This window comes from Ursus americanus, chromosome 23 (genome assembly GCF_024610735.1).
Source record: "Ursus americanus isolate L20-20 chromosome 23, mUrsAme1.1.p, whole genome shotgun sequence".
In the NCBI taxonomy this organism is placed as follows: Eukaryota; Metazoa; Chordata; class Mammalia; order Carnivora; family Ursidae; genus Ursus; species Ursus americanus.
The window spans coordinates 33837035-33864553 of NC_142149.1; the positions used below are offsets into that span (position 1 = coordinate 33837035).

The following is a 27519-nucleotide window of genomic DNA, read 5'->3' on the forward strand; positions in this document are numbered from 1 at the left end:
CTTTACATGTTTATCATTTCATCCTTAGTTTTTGGTCCATATCCAGAGTCCCCAAATAGTAATTTTTGAATATTCTTTCAAGTAATGTACTTATTTTCTAGGAAGAAGATTTGTTTACCTCTTCACCATAACTGATAGTCATTCCCCAATAATCAGTAAATTTATACATTCAAATCACCCATTTAATACATTTTAATAACGTATAAATTTAATGCTTAGTAAATTCATACAACTGCATAACCATTACCACATTCTAGATTTAGAATTCTTCCCTCACCCCAAAAGTGTCTTCATATTAACTCTAAGGTAGACCTCTAACCCTAAGCCCCAGGCAATCCCTATGTATATTTTATCTCTTTTGCCTTTTTCTAAAAATTTTGAAAATTTTTCAAATAAATAGAATAATGCTGGGGGGCGCCTGGGTGGCACAGCAGTTAGGCGTCTGCCTTCGGCTCAGGGAGTGATCCCGGCGTTGTGGGATCGAGCCCCACATCAGGCTCCTCTGCTATGAGCCTGCTTCTTCCTCTCCCACTCCCCCTGCTTGTGTTCCCTCTCTCGCTGGCTGTCTCTATCTCTGTCAAATAAATAAATAAAATCTTTAAAAAAAAAAAAAGAATAATGCTGGGACACCTGGGTAGCTCAGTCAGTTAAGCGTCTGTCTTCGAATCAGGTCATGATCCTGGGGTCCTGGGTTTGAGTCCTGCATCAGGCTCCTTGCTAAGCAGGGAGCCTGCTTTTCCCTCTGCCTACCGCTCCCCCTGCTTGTGCTCTCTCTCTGACAAATAAATAAATAAAATCTTTATTTAGAAAAAAAAAAAGAATCATGCAATTTGCATTCTATTTTCTTTCACTTATATAAGTTTTATAGTTCAACCATGTTGTTTCAGGTATCATTCATTTCTTTATAGTGCTGAGTTGTATTCCACTATTTGGAGCTATCACAGCGTGTGGGTTCAGCCACCAATTCTTGGCAATTTGGATTATTTCTAGTTGATTACTATTATGCATAGTCTGTTATGAATATCTATGTATACATGTTTTTGTGAACATGCTTTTATTTCTCTTGGGGAGATACCTAGAAGTGAATTTGCTCAGTGATATGATAAACATATGCTGAACTTTTAAAGAAACTAACAAACTGCTTTCCAAAATAGCTACATCATTTTATATTTCCACCAGTAAAGTATGGGGTTTCCAATTTCTCCACATCCTTTCCAACACTTTGTATTGTACATCTTTTTAATTATGGACAATCTACTAGAGGCAGAAATCAGAATGATGGTCACCAGGGACTGTGAAGACAGGGGGTTGGGGAGTTACAGTATACTGAATCCAGATGATGAAAAAGTTCTAGAAATGGAGAATAGTGATGGTTGTATAACACTGTGAATATACTTATGCCATTGAATTGTAAACTTAAAAATGGCTAAATGTTAAATTTTATGTTATGCATATTTTACCACAATTGGTAGGAAAACATGCATTGTAAGTTATTTTTCTAATCTTCTTTTTAGTTGTTCGATTGACTTTCAAAGTGTTCAGTGAGAAAAATAAGAAAAGGAAAAGTAGTCTTATAGAGTAGTCTCCGGGAAATTGTGTTAAACCAAGTTTGTTAAATATACTAAGGGTTTGCTCCGGGATATATGGTATATTCGTGTAATTGTAAAATCATCACCACAATCAAATTTAGAACATTTTCATCACCAAAAGAAACCTCATGATCATTAACAGTTGCCCCACATTTCCCCATTGCTTCCAAACACCCAGCCCTAGGCAACTATAATCTATTTTCTCTTTCTATTGATTTGCTTTCTCTGGACATTTCATATAATTGGAATCGTACCACATATACTCTTTTGTGACTGGCTTCTTTCACAAAGCATATTATTTTCAGACCCATCCATATGGTAACATGAATTAGTACTTCATTCTTTTTATTGCTGAAGAATAACACATTGGATGTATACACCACATTTTATTTATCCATCTACTAATCAGTTGATGTACACTAGGATTACTCCTACTTTTGAGCCATTAAAAATAATGCTGCTATGAACATTCATGTACATGGACATGTATTTTCATTTCTTTTGGGTCTATCTGGAAGACAAATTGCTAAGTCATATGGTAACTCTTTTCCAAAGCAATGACACAAATTTACATTCCCACCAGCAATGTATAAGGGCTCTCATTTCTACTTATTGGCCCTTTGTATATCTTTTTCAGAAAAATATTTATTTTAATCTTTGTTCATTTTAAAATTAGGTCATCTACCTTTTTATTACTTAGTTGTAGGAGTTTCTTCTATATTCTGGATATCGATTCCTTATAAAAAAATATGATTTCCAAATATTTTCTTCCCTTCAGTGGGTTGTCTCTAAACTTTTCTGATGATGTGATATGTAGCACCAAATTTTAAAATTTTTATGAAGTTCAATTTACTCCCCCACTTTTTAAAATATAAGGATTAAGTACTTAAGTATTTCTTATACATATGTTGTTCATGACACGAGATACTATAATTTTTGCTTCAACCAAATTTAACTTATGAAACTCAATATATCATACATGCTTCTACTTTTACCCCTTCCATTGTTCTTCTCCATTTCTGAAGTTACAAAGCCTAATTTCTTTAGAAAACTTCCTTTAGCCATTCTTTAAGAGTAGATCTGCTAGTGACAAATTTCCCTTAGTTCTCCATTTTATAAGAATGTCTTTACATTCCCTTCATTCTTGAAGGATATTTTCATCAGATTTGGAATTCAGGTTTAACAGTTCATTTATTTCACTATCTTAAAGATGTTCTACCACTTTGTTCATCTTCCATGGATTCTGATGAGAAAACTGCTGCCTATCATATGTTACTGGAGGGAACGTAAATCTGTTCTGCCCCACTGCAAAACAGTTGAGCAGTTTCTTACAAAATTAAATATGCACTTATAAAATTATCAGTTACACTCTTGGGCATTTAATATAGAGAAATGAAAACTCTATAGAAATCATACAAAAACCTTTACATAAATATTCATAGCAGGTTTATTCAATATAGCAAAATGCTAGAAACAACTCAAATATCTTTCAGTGAGTGAATGGTTGAACAAACAGATACAGCCATTCACAGGAATAGAACAGAGGGATAATAATTAATTACATGCAACAAACTAAAAGAACTTCAAGGATATCATATTTAGTCCAAAAGTCAACTTTAAAATGCTACATACTATATGATTTCACTTATATCCATTCTAGAAATCACAAAATTATAGAGGTAGAAAACATATCAGCAGTTGTCAGGAGAAAAGGATGGGGGTAGGTTGAGGGATGAATATAAATACAAAAAGGTGTGTTGAACAGTCCTCTATCTTAATGGTGGTATTGATTATGGTAATCTACACATGAAAAAGTTATAGAACTATGCACACCAATAAACACACACAAATAAATGCAGTTAAAACAAATACTGAGAGTTGACTAAGGTCTGTAGCATATTTTTTTTTAAGATTTTTTTTTTTTTTGAGAGAGAGAGAGCGAGCGCAGGGGGGAGGGGCAGAGGGAGAGGGGGAGAATCTTTTTTTTTTTTTTTTTTAAGATCTTATTTGCCAGAAAGAGAGAGCACGCACACAAATGGGGAGTGGCAGGCAGAGGGAGAAGCAGACTCCCCACTGAGCAAGGAGCCTGATGCGGGACTCCATCCCAGGACCCCGGGATCATGACCTGAACCGAAGGCAGACGCTTAACCGACTGAGTCACCCAGGCATCCCGAGAGAGAATCTTAAGCAGGCTCCACACCCAGCATGGATCCCGACACAGGGTTTGATCTCACAACCTTGAGATCATGACCTGAGCCAAAATCAAGGTCAGACACTGAACCAACTGAGCCACACAGGCTCCCCAAGATTTTATTTTTAAGTAATCTCTGCACCCAATGTGGGGCTCAAACACACAACCCTGAGATCATAGCTGCGACTCCACTGACTTAGCCAGCCAGGTGCCCCAGGTCTTTAGTATATTAACGGTAACGTGCCATTGTCAATTGCCTGGTTTTGATATTGTACTACAGCTATATAAGATGTCACCATTTGGGGGGGAAGTTGGAAGTACTTGGGTAAAGGGCACATGGATAGATTTCTGCAACTTACTGTGACTCTACGACTATTGCAAAATTAGAAGTTAAAATGTATAGCAGAGAAAGACAATTATATGGTTTCACTCATTTATGGAACATAAGAAGTAGGAAAATCAGTAGGAGAAGGAAGAGACAAATGAAGGGGGGGTAAACAGAAGGGGGAATGAACCATGAGAGACCGTGGACTCTGGGAAACAAACTGAGGGCTTCAGAGGGGAGGGGGGTGGGGGACTGGGATAGGCTGGTGATGGGTATTAAGAAGGGCACATATTGCATGGTGCACTGGGTGTTATACACAAATAATGAATCACGGAACTTTACATCAAAAACTGGGGATGCACTGTATGGTGACTAATATAACAAAATAAAAATTATTTTAAAAAAATGTATAGTACACTGCTTTTGAATTTCCCTCATCCTCTTGGGCGACAAATGGTATCTCAGTGTAGTTTCAATTTGTCTTTCTCTTATAACAAGTGAAGTCACGGGTTTAGATTGTATAGTATTTGTACACAGATCATTCTCAACTTACGAAGGGGTTACGTCCCAATAAACCCATTATAAATTGAAAATATCTGAAGTCAAAAATGCATTTAATACACCTAACCTATCGGACATCATACTTAGCCTAACCCACCTCAAACCTACTTAGAACACTTACATTAGCCTACAGTTGGGCAAAATTATCTAACACAAAGCCTATTTTATAATAAAGTGCTGGGTATCTCATGTAACTTACTGAATACTCTACTGAAAGTGAGAAACATAATGATTGTGGGGGTGCAGAACAGTTTTAAGTGTATCCGTTGTTTACTCTCGTGATCACACGGCTTAGGAGCTGTGGCTGGCTGTCGCTACCCAGCATCATAAGAGAATACTATACCATATATCACTGAACTACAGAAAGTTCAAAATTCAAAATTCGAAGTACGGTTTCTACTGGATTCATGTCATTTTCATATCATCGTAAAGTTGAAAAACCATTAAGTCAAGACATTTTAAGTCAGGGAAAATCTGTATGTTTTATTTTTTTTTTCTGTGAAATATTTGACTTTTGCCCATTTCACTATTTTAATTTAACTTTACAAGATTCCCTTTCCTTTCATATATTATAACCCTATATCTCCCTCTCCAACACAATTAGTAGGGAGTACTCTATTTAATGGTACCAATACAGAAGCCATCTAGTAAAAAGGCACATTAATCTTGGGGAACAGCAAAGCCTCATACCACTATGTAAGATTCTTCGTATCGTCTCTTTATGAGCTTCACAAATGTAACAGCCAGATACTTTTGGAAGGATTCTCTCCATTGCCTTATCACCTTGCCTAAAACACCAAATTAATAATAGAAAAGATATCCCAATACAATTGTCCCAAGACATGCACATTTTACTCATCAGTTAACTAAGCAGGCTGAACTTAAGTATATGCAAAACCAATTTGACTATATTAAAATTAATCAAAGCACTTTAATTGATACAAGGTGGATAAGCCTTTACCATGTGAACAAAAAGATGGACAAAACACTTCAGGAGCCATTAAATTATTATGAATAACACTTGTACCCAGGGAAAGAAATAGCTCAAGTTTATGTCATCATTCTGGAGCGTTTTCCTTTGATTAGAGACTTTGCCACACTGGTAACTTCAATTATATAAATGTGTAAAGGCATATTATACCACTTAGCTTATCTTAGCCACAAAATGCTTTTAAATAAAACAAGTAACGCAGATTTAAAAATGGACACGAAGTCAATCAAATCCACTCCTCCTTAATGCAGTTACCACACAATGATCCCATCAACATAAAATCAAACTAATCAATTTAGCATTAGAAAGATGGTGAATCAAATTTTATACGCTGCCACTGTAAACATGAAACTATCTTTATTAAAGGCTCAATGGATTTAAACAGCAAAAGTGAACATAATGTCAGCTTCAGCTCCTGAGATATATATGGAAAAGTAAAAACATTACAGCTAAGGTCAAACATCAGTTGGAAGGGGCTAGAAGTGATAAATCTATGACAATAACCCCTGAAGTCTTTTTAATACAATCCAGCATAACCTAAAAACAGCCCTGTACTCCAACTGAACTATGTATCAGAGACAAAAATGTCTTCTTGACAAAAAACAGATTCACATTAATAAAAGAAAGGAGGACAGTATTATACTCAGGAAATCTTGTTGCTTTAAAAACTATTTATAGAATCATCGAGCCTTACATCGAAAACCGGGGATGTACTGTATGGTGACTAACATAATATAATAAAAAATCATTATTTAAAAAAAAAAACTATTTATAATTCTTTCAAAATACACATAGCAACTTACCATTTATTGAACATCAATTTATATCCTGCTTTATAATAGAATTTTAAAATCAATTAAAATTTCAGAATGTTATAAGTGGGAATGAAAAGATTATGATCTCAACAAATAAGAAAAAAGATTACATTTTTCAGGTTGGCCAACAATTTTTAACTTCTTTTAACTTTTTAAAAGCTGACAATTCTGTAATTCTTATGTCCTAACAAACAACTTGTTTCAAGTATTAACAATTCCTTTATCAAGGAAAAATGAACTTTTGCAACTCCACAACCTCCAGTTTATTTCCATATTCCAAATCTGAGAATTCCATTTTAAACTTATAAGAAGTTAATAAAGAAGGGGGGGGCTTGATAACATAAGGCCTAATGCTATGCTTTTTAATACAATTACTTAAAGATTTTTCTTTTTACATGTTCCTACACTTAAATATAATAAACAAATTGAGTTATACCTTTATTTCATGAAAAATAATGAGATAACATTTTCTACTTCTAAACAACCGCAAATCTGTCTGTCAACAAATGCTAGATGCTTAACAGACTTACTTATACTCACCAAACTAGACAATGTTGAGGAGGATTGTTACCACGCAGTAAATGTGGGTGGCCTTGGAGGTAAATTAATTAAGAATCAAAGGACAAAAGAAAATATTTTTTACTTTAACACTCATAAAAACTAAGGGTTTAAATATATAATTCCAGTTAAGAAAGAAAATTAACATCTGTCTGTGTCTATCGACTTGAGCTAATTAACACAACTTAAGAAAATTCATTACTGTCAACTGAAAAGTTTGCTAGCACTTCATTAAAATGAGTTTTAAACAAGAATACAAGCCTGCACTATATTTGGTGAGCCACAAAGTTAACATGGGAGAGGTGGAAAATGATGATTATTCAGATTTCAAATAAAATACAACAGCTAAATTCAATAACCCAGAATTCAAAAGATTTTTTTGTCTTTTAATTGCAGTAGAGTCCATGTGTATTTGAAATGCCATTTGATCTTACTATAGGAACTAGTACATGAGTAGTGGTCAAAGAATCTTTTATAAGATATAGAACCATATATATTGGGAGGAGATTTTCTAAAAAGAACATGCAATATTTAGGGTTAATACTTTAAAGACTCAATAGCTTCTAGACATTATGTTCTGAAAACAGTATTAAATATATATTATAGACAAAATTAAAATAATTTCTATTTCACAAAAGTTGCTCTACTCCTATCCTATTCTAATAATCAGCTTTAGATTGGATTTTTGTAGCAATGATCATAAACTATTAGAATTTTACAATTATCTTCCTTTTAGAAATGTATTTTAAAATTCAAGACTATTGATACAAAAGAAAATAATTTTTATGGGTGCATGGGGGGAGAAAACAAAACCCAAAGGGGTTCTCACCAGCAAGATTTACATTATGTCACATATATTTTCATGTTTATAATCACTCCTTCTAAATGTTTCTGCATTATCTGAAGATATAGGATTTGATAATATGCATTACCACGTATGTATTCTAATATACACGTTGCAACTTTGTGAATTTTTTCATATTTATAAATAAATGTTTGTGTAATAAAATTTGATATTATTTACATTAGTGTCACTTGTAACCATCATATTTAGTCAATAATTTTTTAAATTCACTCCAAAATGTGGAAGGTCCTATTGATTGCTTCTATGAGCAAGTCTCTACCATAAAAATCAATTATTAAAGGGCGCCTGGGTGGTTCAGTTAGGCATCAGTCTTCAGTTCAAGTCATGACCTTGGGATCCTGGGATTGAGCCCTGCATCAGGCTCCCTGCCTGCTTTTCCTCTCACTTGGAGCCTCCCCCCAACTCAGGCGCTCTCTCTCTCTCAAATGAATAAATAAAATCTTTTTTAAAAATCAGTTATTAATCTTCTGATATAGGTTATAACAAGCACCATTTTTTAAAAAAATAGTATTATGAACAGAACAGTATAAAGAGATATGTAATTATTTATTTGCGAAACAAATGTCCTGATGAAGAGATAACAAGAACTCCTTAGGACCTCTATTTTACCTTTAGGTTCGAAACATTAATAATGCTTAAAGTAACAGGTTTTAACATGTTACTCATCATTTCTTGAAAAAAAAAATTCTAACCTGAAATAACCTCAATTTCTAGAATTCCAAATTAATAATCTCCAAGGCCAAGTGCACTTGGCTGTTCTTGATCACAAAGATATTCTTAGTCACCCCATGCTTTGCAGAAAAAGGACATTACCTGCATTAGAAGTTCTTACCTGGCCCTCTCCAACTGTTTCAGTGTCAATTACTGTGATGATGCCTGGAACCAAAGGACTCCGCCTTGAATTACTATGGAGGGCAACATCGTCTTCTGTCACACCTGAAGGCAGTGTGCCTGTCAGCTGAGTCACCACTTTCCCGACCATTGTCAGACCAGTTTTCAATGTCTATACAATGAAATGCAAAATATATGACTTCACATCAGTATTTGGATTCTAAACAGAAATATGCATTTTGTTAATTCTCTTACCTTTTAAATTCCTTATTCTCTTACAAGCCTACATGTAGCAGTGAACTGTCACAGAAATTCAGTCTGACTTTTCATTTGATCTTAAATTTTAGTTAGAAAATCAGTATTAATTTGAGTGAATGCTATCAGTAGAATCCCGAAAGTCAGCATAGTGAGAATAAAGCCATAAGTAAATCATTAAAGAGGTTTGTTTCACATGAGGGAACAATTATATTTTTATAAAAAGTATTTCTTCTCTCCCCTCTTCTTAATGCATATAACAATGGCAAGATTTCATTCTTTCTGATGGCTGAGTAATATCCCATTGTGTATATATACATCTTCTTTATCCATTTATCAGTCAATGGACATATGGACTCTTTCCATAATTTGGCTATTGTTGATAGTGCTGCTATAAACACTGGAGTGCGTGTGCCCCTTCAAATCAGCATTTCTGTATTCTCTGGGTAAAAACCTAGTAGTGCAATTGCTGGATGATGGGGTAGTTCTATTTTTAACTTGTTGAGGAACCTCCATACTGTTTTCTACAGTGGTTGTACCAGTTCACATTCCCACCAACAACCTAAGAGGGTTCCCCTTTCTCCACATCTTCAACATGTTATTTTTTGCAATATTATAGATCTAATTTTAAATCTATTTTTTAGCATGAAAAAGACTGACCAATGGTAGAATGCCATTCTACCAATAGTAGAATGAAAAAGACTATGCCTGCAAAGTAAATCTATAATATGCTGATACGTAATACTGTGCAACAAGATACCTATTCCTATGCCACAGCCACACATCACAGGTGGGCCAAACAAGAGCCCCACCTGTGCCCCTACCACAGTAGGTGGGCAGACATATGCAGCTCACACAGGAGACACCCCTTGAGCACCTGGCACTGGTCCAGTCAGTTAAGCATCCGACTCTTGGGTTTCAGGTCAGGTCATGATCTTAGGGTCATGGGATCGAGTCCTCCCTCAGGCTCTGCACTCTGCACAGAGTCTGCACAGAGTCTGCTTGAGACTCTCTCCCTCTCCTCTGCCAAAAACAACAAAAAATGATCAGAGGATCTGAATAGACATTTTTCCAAAGCAGATATACAGATGGCCAAAAGACATGAAAAGATGTTCAACATCACTAATCGGCAGGGAAATGCAAATCAAAACCATGATGAGTTATCACTTCACACCTATTAGAATGACTATTATCAAAGAAAGAAAGAAAGAAAGAAAGAAAGAAAGAAAGAAAGAAAGAAAGAAAGAAAGAACGAACAAGTGCTGGAGAGGATGTGGGGAAAAGGGAACCCTTGTTAGCTGTTGGTAGGAATGTAAACTGCCACTACGGAAAACAGTGTGGAGATTCCTCAAAAAATTAAGAATAGATCTACCACATGATCCAGCTATTCTACTTTAGTTTTTTTTCTCTGGTATTTATTCAAAGAATAGGAAAACAAGAATTCAGAAAGATATGTACACCCCTATGTTCACTGCAGCATTACTTAGAGTAGCCAAGATAGGAAACAACATAAGTGTCCACTGATAGATGAACAGATAAAGAGGATGTGTAATACACACACACACACACACACACATATAACAGAATACTACCTTAGCTACATAGAAGAATGAAATACTGCTGTTTGTGACAACATGGATGGACCTTGAGGGTATCAGGCTAAGTGAGATAAGTCAGATGGAAAAAGATAAATACCATTTGATTTCATTTATATGTGGAATCTAAAAAAACAAACAAAAGAATATAAAAACAAAGTCACAGAGAATGGATTGATGGTTACCGGAGGGGAAGGTGATTGGGAGGTGGGCAAAATGGGCGAAGGCAGTCAATTTGATGGTGATGAATGGTGACTAGACTTTTGGTGGTAATCATTTTGTAGTACATACAGATGTCAAATTATAATGTACACATAAAATTTATATGTTACATACCAATTTTACCTCAATTAAAAAAAAAAGATTTGGCATGTGGAAATACAGTCTCCATCCAAGATAACAATTACTAGATGAATACAACATCACAAAAGATTAGCTAAGAAGGTTCTTTTTTCTCTGGTAACAGAAAACAATTCAATGAAATGCTTCTAATATACTGCTTCAATTAAAGACAACTTAAGATGTTTTATAATTACATTTTAGTTCCATTTCATTCGAAGCAAATAGATAAAACTAACTCATGTGAGTTTTTTCTTTTACGTGAATCTTATTATCTGATTACTGCTATTTGCATTAACAAACAATAATGTTAAAGTAATGGGTTTTTGTGGGATTTTTTTTTGTTCCACAGAGAAAAAAAACTAAAAGAAAGAGAAAAGCACGTGATTCATAAATACTGAAAAAATATTTAACCAGTAGAGTGAAAATAAGTAGTCTAGACAACATGGACATATCAAAAATTATGAGGAATACATTCAGAAACAATTTTCTCCGATTTTCAAATTGTGAGAAAAAGTTTTTATTAAAATGCTGCTAATTAATCTTTAATGAAATGACTCTCTCTTTTCAGAATAATCATGGAGAATATGCTCACTATATTCTGGAATATGCTATAGCTAAATTTTAAAATGAAAATTATTATATACATGGTATTTCAAATATTGTTTCATAAAAGGTAAGCAAAGAAGGTACTTTATAAAGGCCTAAATGTGATTTAAGCAACAATTAGATTGGAATTAAAATAAAGAAATATATTTTCCAAGGAAAGTTTCCATTAAAATACCATATAACTAACACTAGTTATATATGTATTTTACTGTAGCTATGTCCCGTGGAATCTTTACTGTGCACTTGTCAAGGCTCTTAACATAAATGATCTCTACAGATTTCCTAGAACACCTCAGGTTTATAGAAAAGAAAACTAAGGTTACAGAAGTTAAGCATAACGGCAGCTCAAACAGCTAACCAATGACAAAGCCAGAATTCAAAACTAGAACTGTCTATCTCCAAAGCCTGATTTCAACCACCATCCAGTACTGCCTTCTATTCTATTCCTGTTACTACTTGTGACCTCACACTTCATGAATTCCCAACACAGACGTATCCCGGGGGTGGGGTGGGGGGGAATGAAGACTATAATAGTGTGTCCTAATAAATACTTAAATAAAATGACCATCAAAGCCATTTGCTGAACTCAAGCAAAAAGATATAACTTACTGCTGACTGAAACCATGAAAAAGCCACAAATCAATTGTAACTCTTTCGTTTAGCGCTAAAAACTCAAACTGCAGTGATTATAAAACACATTAGCGTTCCTCAATTAGCAGCCAAACATTTGTTTCAATAATTCACAAGCAATGACTTACACACAGTCTGTTAGAGCGTTGTCAAGAAAGGCTCTGAAGGACCAACAAAATCAGGCGCCACTGTGTATTGACCTCGAAGCTGGCTAGGAAGCCTGATTAACCTCTGCGATGCCTCAGCGGCGGGGACGTCCGTCATCAATGCTAATGGAGATGCTCCCACTTAAACAGAGCTCTCCCTTTATCAAAGGAATCCGCCTTTCAGGTTTACAGTCCGGTTGTATATCCTCCCCATTTACCCTTGAGCCTATTATTTCATCCTTTATACCAATGAATAGGAATAAAACTAAAAGAACTGGAGCACACAAAGTGGGAAGAAGTGTCCCAAAGAGACCACAAGATAAAAGGAAAAGTCAACATAAGAGAACTAGGAAAAAAAAACTCCAGAAAGGGGGAAAACAGAGTAGTATATTTCACAGTCAAAGGCTCATATCACATGAAGAGTTATTGATAATTCTCACACACACCAAGAAAACTTACAACTACCATTTTATTAGTGGACAAAAATAAAATCTAGACCCAAAACTTAGCAGCCATCAAATCTGCACTTTGTCTAGTAAGTGACAAGACAGCGCTATTACAGCTCATTAACTTTCAGAATAAGGTAGAATGCAGGGGGTGAAAGGGGTACTGGAAGTTTTCTGCATCAGTAAAGACCTTCGATTCTAGAAGAAATTTGTTTCCATGTTACACTCAAACACATTGATGAGAATAAGTGTCCAGAAGAAATATATAATGTTATTCAACAGTGTTCACCTGCCATGTTTAGATACCTAAATCACCTCAGAGTAGTTAGTCTTTGGATTAGAGTTTAGCCAAAAGAGCCTGTACGTACTTGATGATTCTCTCGACATACCAAAAAGGATGAAGACTCAGTAAAAATTAGAAATAAAAAAATCTAATTTGGCCAAATGGAGAATATTATATTAGACTGAGTGTCTTCACAGTCTGAGGTAGCTAAAAAGTTTATTATATTTCGGACAAATCTTAAGAGTTATTCACAGAACTAAATTTTATCTTGTAGGAGAGCTGAATATAACAAATACGTCAGACAGTCCACTCTGACCCAAAATTCAAATGAGCGTGGTACTTATTCTGTTCCGTGCAGAAAGATTTGCCAAAGGGTCGCTAGTCATCTTTAACCTTTCTCAGGCCATATCAGTTGTCTTCCCTGTCCATTAGTGCTAATGGTGCTGCTCTCACAGAAGCTGTTAGTTGTCATTAAGAAGTTATCAGATAACCAGAGAAAAAAGGAGGCATTTTTATTAAATCAATTTACCACACTGGGGTTAAAACACATTAAAAGGAAAAATCAAATAGGACAGATATATATGGTAATTAGGAAATACAGACCAAGATTTTATAAATGTATCAAAATAATCCAATTTGAATTATTTCAGTAGTAAACTTTTCCCCTTAGCACTGCCACAGAGAATTCATCACCATTATATTTTAAGGAAAGCCACATAAACTATTTGGAAAAGCAAAGGGAAAAATCGAAAAGTATAAAGATTAATTTTAAGTGCTATTTGAAAATCCAGAAACTGTAAAAAAGATTATTTCCTCTAAGGAGATTCAAGTACATATACAATTAATATATTTGTACTTAAAACTATATGGTGAGACAAAAAATAAGAATAAAAACTCAATTAATCCTTCTATATAACAAAGTGGTTAACCTCTATGAAGTCATATAAGCAGCTGTCATCAGTGAGAGAAAAATATTAATGATTACCCTTTCAGAAAAAGTGATTTAACAAGCAAAGTGAATATTTTAACATTAGTATTTTCTAAAAAGCACATACTACATGGCTTTTTAAATATTTTCCATGTTATATCTCAAAAAATACATTACCTAGAAATGATAAAAATGGTAAGAAATATTAAGAAATTTTATTTTCTATTTTCAATAATGGCAGGCTAGGTAAATCAGGTCAATCCTACCAATGAAAACAAGTAGGGTAACTGGGGAGAATTTTTTTTTTCAACTCTGCATAAAGGTACTAAATATGTAACAAGTAAAGAGTTACTAGATCTGAATCCAAGAGAACAAGAAAATCCAGACATGTGAGTGGGTAGTTAGGCCTAGATGCATCTGATGGTTCTAGAGGCTTCTAAGAGACTGAGTGGTGCTTTTGATGGACTTGTGGTGCTAGGTGGTCATGTCCAAGAGGGTCTACCTGGTGACCTTCTCTCTATGTTTTTGGCTAAGCCACAAAGAAATATACAATAGAAATAAGAGTAAACCTGTAGTAATCAGGATCTCACAGCTATTTCAGGTGAGCTTTATTTAAATAATTAATGTAACTCAATCCTTGAAACTGGAATTAGAGGATCCAATATTGATAGTGACACAGAATTCTGGTATCTCAAACTCAAAATTGTTTCTAAAGATTTTTTAAATAAATTCAGGCAAAGGAGTCAAGGCATCATTAGTGAGAATCGGCAAAAATAACAAACAATAAAAATACCCCCAAAAGAAGCCAGATACTGGTGTTATTGGAAACAGACTTTAAAATAACCACGTTTACTACATTTAAACAATTTGGTATTTTGAGAAAAAAACAGAATTCCAGAGAATCAGAAACTATCACTATTTACTAAAAGATTTTATCAATGCATATATGTTTGATTATATCAAACCCTTTTTGTATACATATTAAGATAACCATATAATTGTTCTCCTTTATTCTGTTCATGTAGCAAATTACATTCACTGATTTTGAGTAAGAAGCCAGCCCGTATTGGAATTATCCCACTGGATTGTGACATTATCCTTACAATATGCTGTTTAATTTTTTTCTGCTAGTATTTTGTTTAGGATTTTTCAGGATTTTTCATATTCATGAGTAAGACAGGACTATAGTTTTCCTTTTTCATTATGCTCTTGTTGAGTTTCAGTATCAAAGTGGTCCTGAATGATAATACAAGATTAAGCACTATCTGACTCTTTTATTCTATGGAAGAGTCTTTGTAATATTGTCATTGTTCACTCTTAAACATTAGCATTCTCTGAAGAACGTTTCTAGGTCTGAAGATCTATAGATGAGATTGTTCTTTTCATAGTAAACTTTTACATTCCCTTATACAGAAAAGTACAGGAATTATAAGTGTACATCATGATGAATTTTCACAAGTGAATACACTAATATAAGTATAATACATAATGTAATAGTAACAAAGACAAAAATATATTTATAATTACACTACTTAATTACAGAAGTCATTCTGATGTACTTGCCATGGAAAACTGAAACTGCTTTTTCAGAACGCTAATTTACCCACACAGTTTCTTTTATCTAATAACTTTGTAGGAGAAATTATCATTTGGGAGGTAAAATCATCGCAACTTTCCAATCTTTCCTATATAAAATATCCACATCTTGGAAGTGAAATGAAGGATCATTCCATTTCTGGCAAAATTTTGGAAAAGTAACTAAATATTAAACACTAATACTAAATACCAAAATAATTTAATATTTTAAAAGAAATCTCAAAATATTCATCCTAACACAGAACTCCATAAGTACATAAACATTACATAAGAAAAATGTTTTCAAAAATATTTCATGGCATGGGGCACCTGGGTGGCTCAGTCATTTAAGCATCTACCTTCCGCTCAGGTCTAGATCTCAAAGTCCTGGGATCGAGCCCCACATCAGGCTCTCTGCTCACTGGGGAGCCTGTTTCTCCCTCTCCCTCTGCCCCTACCCCTGCTTCTGCTTTCTCTCTCTCAAATAAATAAAATCTTTAAAAAAATATTTCATATAAGTTACACATAAGGTTAAAAAAAAAGCAGAATGTAGGGGTGCCTGGGTGGTACAGTCAGTTAAGCATCTGACTCTTGGTTTCGGGTCAGGTCATGATCTTAGGGTCATAGGATCGAGCCCCACCTCGGGCTCTACACTCAGCATGGAGTCTGCTTGAGACTCTCTCCCTCTCCTCTGTCCTTCCCCCCTCAAATAAATAAATCTTTAAAAAAAAAAAAAAGGCAATGTATAATATATGATTGGATTTAACTATCCAGTAAGTCCAAAAATATATCAAGAAATAGGTGACTTTACAGATGGCTAACAAACACATGGAAAGATGCTCAACATCACCCATCATCAGGCAAATAAAAATCAAAACTATGATGAGATACCACCTCACACCTGTCAGAATGGCTAAAATTAACAACACAGGAAACAACATGTGTTGACAAGGATGCAGAGAAAAGGGAACCCTCTTAACACTGTTGGTGGGAATGCAAACCGGTGCAGCCACTCTGAAAAACAGTATGGCCATTCCTCAAAAAGTTAAAAATAGAACTACCCTTGGACCCAGCAATTGCACTACTAGGTACTTACCCAAAGATACAAAAATACTGATTTGAAGGGGCATATGCACCCAGATGTTTACAGCAGCAGCATCAACAACAGCCAAATTATGGAAAGACCCCAAATGTCCATCAACTAATGAATGGATAAAGAAGATGTGGAATATATGCACAACGGAATATTACTCAGCCATAAAAAAGACTAAATCTTGCCATTTGCAGTGAGGTGGATGGAACTCGACAGCGTTATGTTAAGTGAAATAAGTCAGTCAGAGAAAGACAAATACCATATGACTTCACTCATTTGTTGAATTTAAGAAACAAAACAAATGAACACAGGGGAAGAAAAGAAAGAGAAGCAAACCAAGAAACACACTCTTAACTATAGAGAACAAACTGAGGGTTACTGGAGAGGATGTGGGAGGAGATGGGCTAAACAGGTGATGGGTATTAAGGAGGGCACTTATGATGAGCATTGGGTGTTGTGTATGGATGATGAATCACTAAATTCTACAGTTGAAACTCATGTTGCACTGTATGTTAACTAACTGGAATTTAAATAAAAACACGGAAGAAAGAAAGAAAGAAAGAAAGAAAGAAAGAAAGAAAGAAAGAAAGAAAGAAAGAAAGAAAGAAAGAAAGAAAGAAAGAAAAGAAAGAAAGAAAGAAAGAAAGAAAGAAAGAAAGAAAGAAAGAAAGAAAGACTTTTTTATGTCCGTGGTTTTATTTTTCCTTCATTTTGTAAATTTATTACATTTTGTATATTTATTACATTTACATGAATGAGCATTAAAATCAGGCAAAAGCAAGTAAACAAAAATTAAATATTAACTACTTTATTCAAGAGTTAATGGCAGAATTTTATCAACTGCTGAAGCTAACAACGATTTTCAACACCAATTTTATTAGGGACCAACTGCCTATTGGAAATTGATGGGATTAAAGTGTTGTCATCGCCATCATTTTTGAGAGTTTAAATATGGCAGATGTGAACTCATCCCTCACAGTTCTCAATATGTGGTGTAGAAAACTGGGGAGTTCACACTTGTTCTTTTCAAAGCATATTAAGTCTAGCCTCGTCCCAGCATGTCCACATTCAGCTAATAGTTAAACAGCAAAACGGTTACTGCATGAAGCAGGTCACTTTCCCTTTATGTAGGCACACAAACACGCGATAGCAAAGCAGAGATGGAAAGTTGTCCTCTATGACGTAAACCAGAAATTATTCAAGTGATAATACAATGAGCTATCCCGATGAAAGTATACGGCCCAGATAAATCTAAAAGGAATCCAATACTTGAGAACTAAATCTCATTGGTATATTTTGTGGATCTATTATAAACTAACTGAATAACGCTGATGTTGGCTAATTACTGTCTCAGATTTCTCTTCTTTGAAATGACCATCATAATTCTTGCTTACACAATGGATAAAAGTATGCAATTTTTATGAAGATTTTAAATCTAAAATACACAGTGCTGTAAGCATAAAGACATTCAGCACTTCCTTTCTGAGTAAAAAATATGTAACGCTTCTCTCATCAAACCTAGGAACACATTCTAAAGCCCATCATGTAAGCACTTGTGATCAATCTTGAAGTATTTTTGTATTTGTTTTACATAAAACAGTGTGACCTTTCATTCCCTCCCTGTGGTTTGCTTTAAACTGTTGTTCTTTTCTGAACAGTTGTGCTTTTTATTACATGCTGTCATTTAGATTCACTATGTCATCCCTATTATTAGAACTGTTTTGCTGTATACATCACAATTCAAAAGGATAGTGATTATAAGAATACCTTATAATCAGCATAAAGTTTACGAGCCATCATCGAAATCAACCCTCACACACACACAGAAAGAACTCACTTGACAAACATGCAGGGGGGCAGCCCTGTGACATGAAAGAGTCTTTGAATGTGCCAGGGGTTTGACTCAAGTTTTCTTAAGGAACAATATTCTTTTTATGTCAAGAAGATTCATAAGTGTTCAAAGATACAAAAGGATGTCAGTATAGGTAGAATGATGCAAATCACAGAAAAAGAACCCAGAAGTCTGTGCTGACAACATACAAAGCTTCTTTCAAAAGCATTATTAATTAGATAAAAGACTCTAATCGAACTAACAGACTTAAATATTTAAAACTGGATGAATACAAACCCTATAATCATTGCAACAGAGAATGATATATTATTTATGAACCTTAAGAGATTAAATACCTAATCCTTTAGTCAGCAATCCTCATGAGCGGCAAAATAATTCTGACTTACTTAAGTTTATTCCGCATTTGTGAATGAAAAGGGAAGGGATCATTTCAATACAACTCAGGAGAGAAACCTGATAGTTACTCCACAAAATCACAGCTCCCAGGGACTACTCGATACTCACTTTAGCAGCACTAATGACTGTGGCAGTGTAAGACTGAATGTTGTCTCCACAGGCTCCACCACGGGACTGATGACATCGAATCAGCTGGAAAAAGAGAGAGAGAGGGAAGCCAGAGAGTCATTTCTATTAAACTGTTTAACTCTCCAGGCTATTAGGACAGAGCTTATTTACCATGCAGAATGATGGCGGTGGGTGGGAATGTTTGTACAAGTGTTTCAGACAAACAGCTAAAAGCTCTGCTGAGACACTTTCCCCCCTTTTATAATCTACTGGTGCCACTCAGGCAGTTTCATGCTCAAATACAATTTTTAATTACAAGATGAATAGTCTTTAAGAATTCATAAACTCTGAAATGGTAGTATTTGGGATCTGGCAGCCTTTCCACAAATAAATTTTATAACATAATCAAAGGACTTAGACTTGACTTCCTAACATTAAACATTTAACATGCTAGCAAATTGGAGGCTGTGTCCTCCTAGTTCCTACATAAAGACTGTAAAAGAAAAAAAAGACAAAAGAATTTGTCATATTTCCATTTTCAATTAAGTCAGTGGAAAAGTGGCACAAATTATGCATAAATCAACCAAGACACACATAGTAGCTGTCCACGTCAGAGGGCTTACTAGTATTACCATTAGAATGAAAAAGACATTGCCCTTACTCATGACTGACATAAATAAATCAACCTGTCAATTTTCAAAGTGAATCACTAGTCTGACATGCACAACTGTCTCGTGTGCTAAGCAACAGACCAGGATTAAATTCTCCACTGCTCTTATACGTCCTAAATTTAGGTTTTCTTTAAAAAAAAAATAAAAAAAAAACTCATTACCCAGATTTTTATATTTAAAATTTTTAAAAAACAAAATGACAATAGTAGAGTATTAGTACAGCTCCACATTGTGTTATGAATTATTTTAAAGACCTACAGAATTCAGATAGAATCTGCCTCTTCCAAAACATAAAAACAAAAAATGCTTATATAATTTAAAACATGATCATTTGATAAACATTAATACATAAACTTTTTGTTCTTTTATTCTAAAATCAAAATTTTCGGGGCGCCTGGGTGGCTCAGTCAGTTAAGTGTCTGCCTTCAGCTCAGGTCATGATCTCAGGGTCCTGGGATCAAGCCCCACATTAGGCTCCCCGTTCAGTGGGGAGTCTGCTTCTCCCTCTCACCCTTCCTCCTCTCATGTTCTCCTCACTTTCTCTCTCTCAAATAAATAAATAAATAAATAATCTTAAAAAAAAAAAGAAAAAAGAAAATAAAAATTTTCTTCATCACTGACACTGTATTAAAAATCCCTCAAAGCAATAATAATGTTAAAATGGAATGTCTTTAAAAGTCTGATACCAGATGTCAAGCTGGCACATGAAGCAGATTTCAAGGCCAGTAGTGAGGAATTTTCCAAATGACAGGTGATTGCAAATGTGGTTTCACATAAGGGAAAACAAGAGAGTTTGAAAATGATCGTTTTAACTAATAAAAAGTATCCCTCTCACTCACTCACTCACTCATTCGTTTGTTCATAAACACATATTCGAAGAATTATGAAAGTTATCCCTCTGCTGCCTCCTGCCGCATGTGCAAGGAAAAACATTACCTTAGAAATACTACCATTTTTTCTCTGCTTCAGGAATAATCAGGAATAAATACATGAAAGCAAGCAATACTATCACTTTTTCAATTCAACTAAAACTGGGTCAGCATTTCTACACAAACATAACTATGTCCAAAATTTTTGTTTAAAACTTTAGGCTCATTGGAAATTACATTTGCATCTCAATTCATCAAAGTTAAAGATAAATCAGAAATTTCTGTAGTGCAAACCTCTATACAATGGACTAATTTCCAGAAAATATAAGTTAAAAAGGCAATATACAAAAGAGCACATGTGTTATGTTATCTTTTGGAAAGAAAGGGAAATATAAATATATATAACATAATGAAATATATAAATATGTAAATAGAACATACATATAAAAAATAATTAAAAAATTATTTAAGGGGCACCTGGGTGGCTCAGTCAGTTAAGCATCAGACTCTTGGTTTCAGCTCAGCTCATGATCTCAGGCTCCTGAGATCAAGCCCCGCATCAGGCTCTGTTCTCAGCATGGAGTTTGCTTGTCCCTCTCCTTCCGCTCCTCCCCCTTCTCTCTCTACCTCTCTCTCTCTCATAAATAAATAAAATCTTAAGAAATTATGTACCAAATGAAAACTGTAAAAACAATGAAGGAAAGCAGAAAGGGAGAGATAAAGGACAAACTAATCAAAATAATATATGAACACAGTATTTGACTGCATATCTTCAGTTTTGGGCAGTGATAGGAATGGACATAAAGAAAATCCTGAACTCTTTTTATTTGGTTTGACATTTATAGTGGTGTGAGCAAGCAATTCTGCGATTACTTTTTCCATTATAGGATTCAACGAATGAAGTAAATGTGCTGATATCAGAGTCTCCCATGCAAAACAAGGGACATATAAATAGGAGACAGAGGATGAAAGGAAAGAATCCTATGGAAATACCAATGTGTACTCTTCATTTCCAAAATATGTGTGTAGGTGCACAAGTATGTGTGTATATGTATATTTGCCGATTTATGTACATATAAAAGTATATGTATGTATGTAATATTCAGTGTTTCCAAACTTTGTCCACTGAAAGTGTCTAGAAGCAAAAACAGTTCCATAACAATGAGCAGATCTACTGGACAAAGCTTAGTATCTAAAGCCATGGCCCATTAAAAGGACAATTATCATATGGTTTCACTCATTTATGGAACATAGAAAGTAGGAAGATCGGTAGGAGAATAAAAGGAAGAAGAAAGAGAGGGTAAACAGAAGGGGGAATGAACCATGAGAGACTATGGACTCTGAGAAACAAACTGAGGGCTTCAGAGGGGAGGGGGGTGTGGGAATGGGATAGGCTGGTGATGGGTAATAAGGAGGGCACGTATTGCATGGTGCACTGGGTGTTATATGCAAGTAATGAATCATGGAACTTTACATCAAAAACTAGGGATGTACTGTATGGTGACTAACATAATATAATAAAAAAATATTGTTAAATTAAAAAAAAAAAAAAGGAACAGGGGAATCAGAAGTAGAAGATTCCAGGGCTGAGACAGGGCAGATACTAGATGAACCTGAACTTATGATAGCAAGTAAGGAAATAGAAAAAAAAAATTTAAGTAAAAAACTGATGAAGGCATGTCACCATGTCACAAGAACCAGCCTAAAGGGCTCTCCCTGGTCAACTGTGGAACAATTTGAAAGCCACAATAATTAAGGACAAAAAAAATATAAACCATTAAGAAATAGGAATCCATGAGTCCATGAAAAATACAGATACAGAAAGATAGAGAAAAGAAAGTTCTTGATTACAATAGAAAGTCAAGTGCCTACTGGTTATGTGGAAAGTGAGGGTGGAAAACCATTTTTTTACATTCCTTTTAGTAAAGATTGGCTCAGGCAAAAATCATCAATGGATGCTAAAATAAAGCTAAAATTTTGATGAAAGGCGGGGTATATTCAAGGCCTTTCCAAATTACCTGTTAGTTATGAGGGAAAAAATAGGGATTATTCACTTTAGAAACTGGACAAAATCCTGACAAAATTAGTATCACCAATAAAGGACAGACCTATATCATGTGTCTCCATCTGTGATATTATGAAAAATACAGAACAATATTCATGTAATATTCTAGCCAGAAATATATAACCTGAATATAATTAAGAGAACACATCAAAAAAAATCAAACTAAAAACCATTCTATTAAAAAGGGGGGGGGTAAGGGGTAGTGGTAGGGGGCTATATTCTCCAAAATCATCAATGCTGTAAAAGACAAAGAAAGACTGTCAAATCTTCCATATTAAAAGAATCTAAGGGGACACCCCAACAAAATATAATACCTGATCCTAGCCTGGATCCTGCACTACAAAAAAAAAATTTCTACAAATGATATGATAGGGTTAATTGATAAAACTGGAATATGGATGACAAATTAGATAAAAGTATTTTCTCAAGATTAAATTGGCTGATAACTTAAGTATTTATGGGTAATGTCATATATGCAACTCACTCTGAAATAATTAATAAGAGGTCAATTTGAGTAAAAGGTACATGAGTGTGTTTTGTGTTATTTGTACTATATTTATTCTTACAGCTTTTCTGTACGCTTTCCTAGTTAAAAGTACATTTAAAGAGAGGAGCTGAAAAACAAACCCCTTGAAAATAGAGCTACCCTATGACCCAGCAATCGCTCTACTGAGTATTTACCCCAAAGATACAAATGTAGTGATCCGAAGGGGCACATGCACCCCAATGTTTATAGCAGAAATGTCCACAACAGCCAAACTATGGAAAGAACCCAGATGTCCATCAACGGATGAATGGATAAAGCTGTCGTGTGCATATATATATATATATATATATATATATATATATATATATATATATACACACACACACACACACACACACGCTCACATACATACAACGGAATATTACTCAACCATCAAAAAAATGAAATCTTACCATTTGCAATGACATGGATGGAGCTAGAGGGTATTATGCTAAGCAAAATAAGTCAGTCAGAGAAAGACAATTATCACATGATCTCACTCATATGTGGAACTTAAGAAATAAAACAGAAGATCAGAGGGGAAGAGAAGAAAAAATAAAACAAGACAAAATCAGAAAGGGAGACTCTTAATCATAGGAAACAAACTGAGGGTTGCTGGAGGGGAGGGACGTGGGGGGATGGGGTAACTGGGTGACTGACATTAAGAAGGGGACATGATGTAATAAGCACTGGGTATCATATAAGACCAATGAATCACTGAACTCTACCTCTAAAACTAATAATACATTTTATGTTAATTAATTGAATTTAAATTTTAAAAATTAATTTTAAAAAAACGAAAAACAAACCCTATCAGTATATATGGCCTCTTGCTTAAAATTTTAGTCAAAGAGCATTTTCATTGAAAGAGATTGTTACTCCAAAATTCAATTAAATTTTGCAATTCCACACTCAGCCCAAAAACCAAAACAGTCAGAAACTATTACCAAAGCAATCAGAAACTGTTAATAAATACTAGCATTTATGTAAATACTATGGAAAGACATTGATCTAAAAATACTTCTTTCACAGGAATGGTACAGTTATCTGATTGGCAAACTCCTTGTGAATGCCACTACACTTTCTGGTCTCTGTATGTAATGCTAGATATTACTGACACTTACCGCTACAAAGGCAAGACAAGCAAGACAACTGACATACACCCAGGTATGGATCTATGAAGGGAGCTCCTTCTGCTAGAAAACAATATGTAAATATTTACATAACACCTACAATTCTAAATGGGTAGTTTCCCACATGTGAGACTACATCTTCAAGAGCCAAAGGACAATTTGTGCATCTTCTTCTCGGATGTCTCCAGCACTCAAGGAAACATATTATAGATATAAACATTAGAAGACACCATTATGCCACCACACTGAATTGTATGCCTCTTGTCTTGTTTGAAAAGAATAATTTGAAAAGAGCTATTTTTACGAGATATCCTAGAAAATCAAGAGAAAGAACAGAATGGAGCATATATAGGTCATTCAGTAAGATGCAAAATACCTACCTGGAGCAAACAGAATTTCAGAAAAAGTATCAAGGAATTCATCTACAAAAAGAACTGTCTTCAGTAGTTTCTTGATTTTGTGAATTCCAGAGGCTAGAGATTTACATGCTCTGTGGTTTCTCCATTTAATTATTGTACTTTTCATATTCAGACTTGTGTCAAGAACTCTTCAATTAATATTATTTCTTATTATTCTTAATATATAGTAACTATATAAGCAAGCTAAAATGAAACAACAATCTCTGAAGTCTGTAATATTTTTTAGATTTCATTCTATATTCACATGCAGGACACAACATGGCGTACAAAAGATTTCACTTTTTCTTTCTAAAAATTCAAATTTGTCTTTGGCTTTGAATTGGACATAAACAAACCCTTCAATGTATAAATATAATATCTTCATTCACTATTATGACCTTAATAGATAAATGAAATTGATAAATAACTGGAAAATTCAATAAAATGTGATCACCTGTGATCTAATTATTAAGACAAATGGCTGAACCCTTGTTTAGATTTAGTTGTAGACACATAAAGTCAATTAAATTATTCTATGGCTCAGTTCCCAATCTACCAATAAAATAAAAGTCATTGCTGCCTCCTGATTTCTAGCTCCACAGAAACTACTAAGGTAATATCAATGTTGTGCCTAAAATTAATGGAATAAAGCTCTCTCTATAAAACTAAGCTTATAAAATTAAGGTTGAGCCCAAATACTGAGCCTAAGCAATAAGGGAGATAGGATAAATGCTGGGTGCCCAATTAAAATCAAAACCAAACCAAAGAAAACAAACTAGTAAGTTAAATATTATTTGTTGGTAATCACCTTTGGAAAATTCTTCAACACTTGCTCCATTACAAATAATCCAAGCATAAGCCATGCCTTACCTTGTTTTCTGCATAAGCAAGCCAGCGGCTCCCAAGAGCAATAGGATTCATGTTGGGCCCTGGACAAGGATAGCAGCCTGAAAAATTGGAAATGGCAATAGTGAGATATTTCTTAATAAATTTTCTGTTGGCACATATTTTGATGCCATCAAAACAAAACAGCCAAATGGTTTTATTTTTTCAAGTCTCACATAAAATTCCCATAAAACCAGCCATTATTTTAATAGCTAAGTGAAGTTCATTTTTTTCTCCTCTACAGTTTCCTTTTGGTTTGATGCTGTTCCAATAAGAAACAAATCTGGGAAGAACTGGTAATAATTTTAGCAAAAACTGGGTATTTTATCTAGTTATTCCTAGAACAAGAAAGAGAAGCTAAAAGGAAACAAAGTTTTTAAGTCAAGCAACAGTATTTAGAGAGGAAAGAGAAAGGATACAATTGGTTCAGAAATTTAAAGGCAAAAGATAAAGAAGACATACATCTAAAAGGAAATGACGATACACTGATGGGAAGAAAAAAACAGAACAAGTACTGAAGTAAGGCACCAATGAAGCCAAGTAATTCACAAAGAGTGCCTCCACAGAAAGACGATAGAAAACTCACCTACACACTCCTATGTATTTACATTAAGCACTCACAATTTCATTCTTCTTGCGTTGAGTCCAGCCAATAACAAACTAGTAGGAAGGACTGTTTTGTGGGTCTGTCCTTTCAAGAAGAATAAATCACATAGTCGTGACAGTGAATACCATCGCTGCATGGAAACTCCAATACCATCTTCCTGAACTCTACTATCCAAGGCACAACACGATTCAGTCAAGTAAGTGATGTCTGTCATCCTAGAGGCTCTCCTCTGCCCTCCTGGCCGTGCCAGTAAGGTCTTCGAGTCTAACACACTCATCTGTCAACTACACAAAATAATATTCCAGTGTTTCACAAAGCTTTAGAGGGACTACTCAAAGGCAACTGCAGAGTCAGACAACACAAAAAGCCTAACCTAAAGAACTTCTGGGTTATCATTCCATAAGTATCTGGTTAATATTCTTACAAATGTTTTCCTGTAAAAGGTACACTAGAGGATCAAACTGAAGTATTCTATTTCACAGTTTAGGTCCTAATTTGGAATCTAAATTTATACAATCATGAGACAAACAAGATTCCATAACAATAATGTTTTCCTCTTATGGCAAAATAATAGCCAAAGGACACAAATCATCTGAGCATAATAGCAAAAAATAGCAGGATGTGAATTATAAACTGCACACCTAACACTTCCCGACCCAGCATAAAGTCCCAGTCTATGTTACTGATCCTAAGAGGAATAGCGTTACCAATGTATGATCATGTTTTATGCAAAAGCATACTTAACAATGAGAAAAAGAAAATAATGAACTACTTTAAGATTTACTTTCAACAATAATTTATACATTCTGTGATATATTATTTTTAAATTTATTTTATCTTCCTCCCACTTGATTAGAGGGGTATGTAAGAATTTGTTGTGTTCACTGCTGAATCTCCACTGCCTAGAATAATACCTGAGCACAGCTTAATAAATATGTTTGAACAAATTAAGAAATGCACCTAAATTAATCAAAGCATGTTTATATGACACTGGCAAAAAACTCATCTACATAAAAAAAACTTCAAATACTCAAATAGTGGGCTCACCTAAAAGCCAGATGTTTCATTTTAAACTATTTTTTAAAAAATAGGAATCTTCAAAAAAAAAAATAGGTACCTGTCTTAAACATGTATTACGTGTTGGGGCACCTGGGTGGCTCAGTCAGTCAGTTAAGCAACTGCCTTCAGCTCAGGTCATGATCTCAGGGTCCTGGGATAGAGCCCCACGTTGGATTCCCTGCTCAGTGGGAAGTCTGCTTCCTCTCTCTCTCCCTCTGCTCCTTCTCTCTCTCTCTCAAATAGATAAATAAAATCTTAAACACACACACACACACGTATTACATGCTCTCTGATTCAGAAAGCCTTGTGTGTAACTAAATGCTAG

The 27519-nt window shown here is 34.6% G+C and overlaps 1 protein-coding gene across 19 annotated transcripts in view; it reads right to left on the reverse strand.

The window, feature by feature from the left end:
- Positions 1-27519, reverse strand: part of BCAS3 (BCAS3 microtubule associated cell migration factor) — a 579161-nt gene that overhangs the window by 402404 nt on the left and 149238 nt on the right. For all 19 annotated transcript variants that reach the window (XM_087854571.1, XM_087854575.1, XM_087854572.1 and 16 more), the window contains 3 exons: positions 25514-25590; positions 18982-19065; positions 8728-8898 (listed from right to left, as the gene is read on the reverse strand). In XM_087854571.1, coding sequence (XP_087710697.1) covers positions 8728-8898; positions 18982-19065; positions 25514-25590 — 332 coding nt within the window. The remainder of the gene's footprint in view (positions 1-8727; positions 8899-18981; positions 19066-25513; positions 25591-27519) is intronic.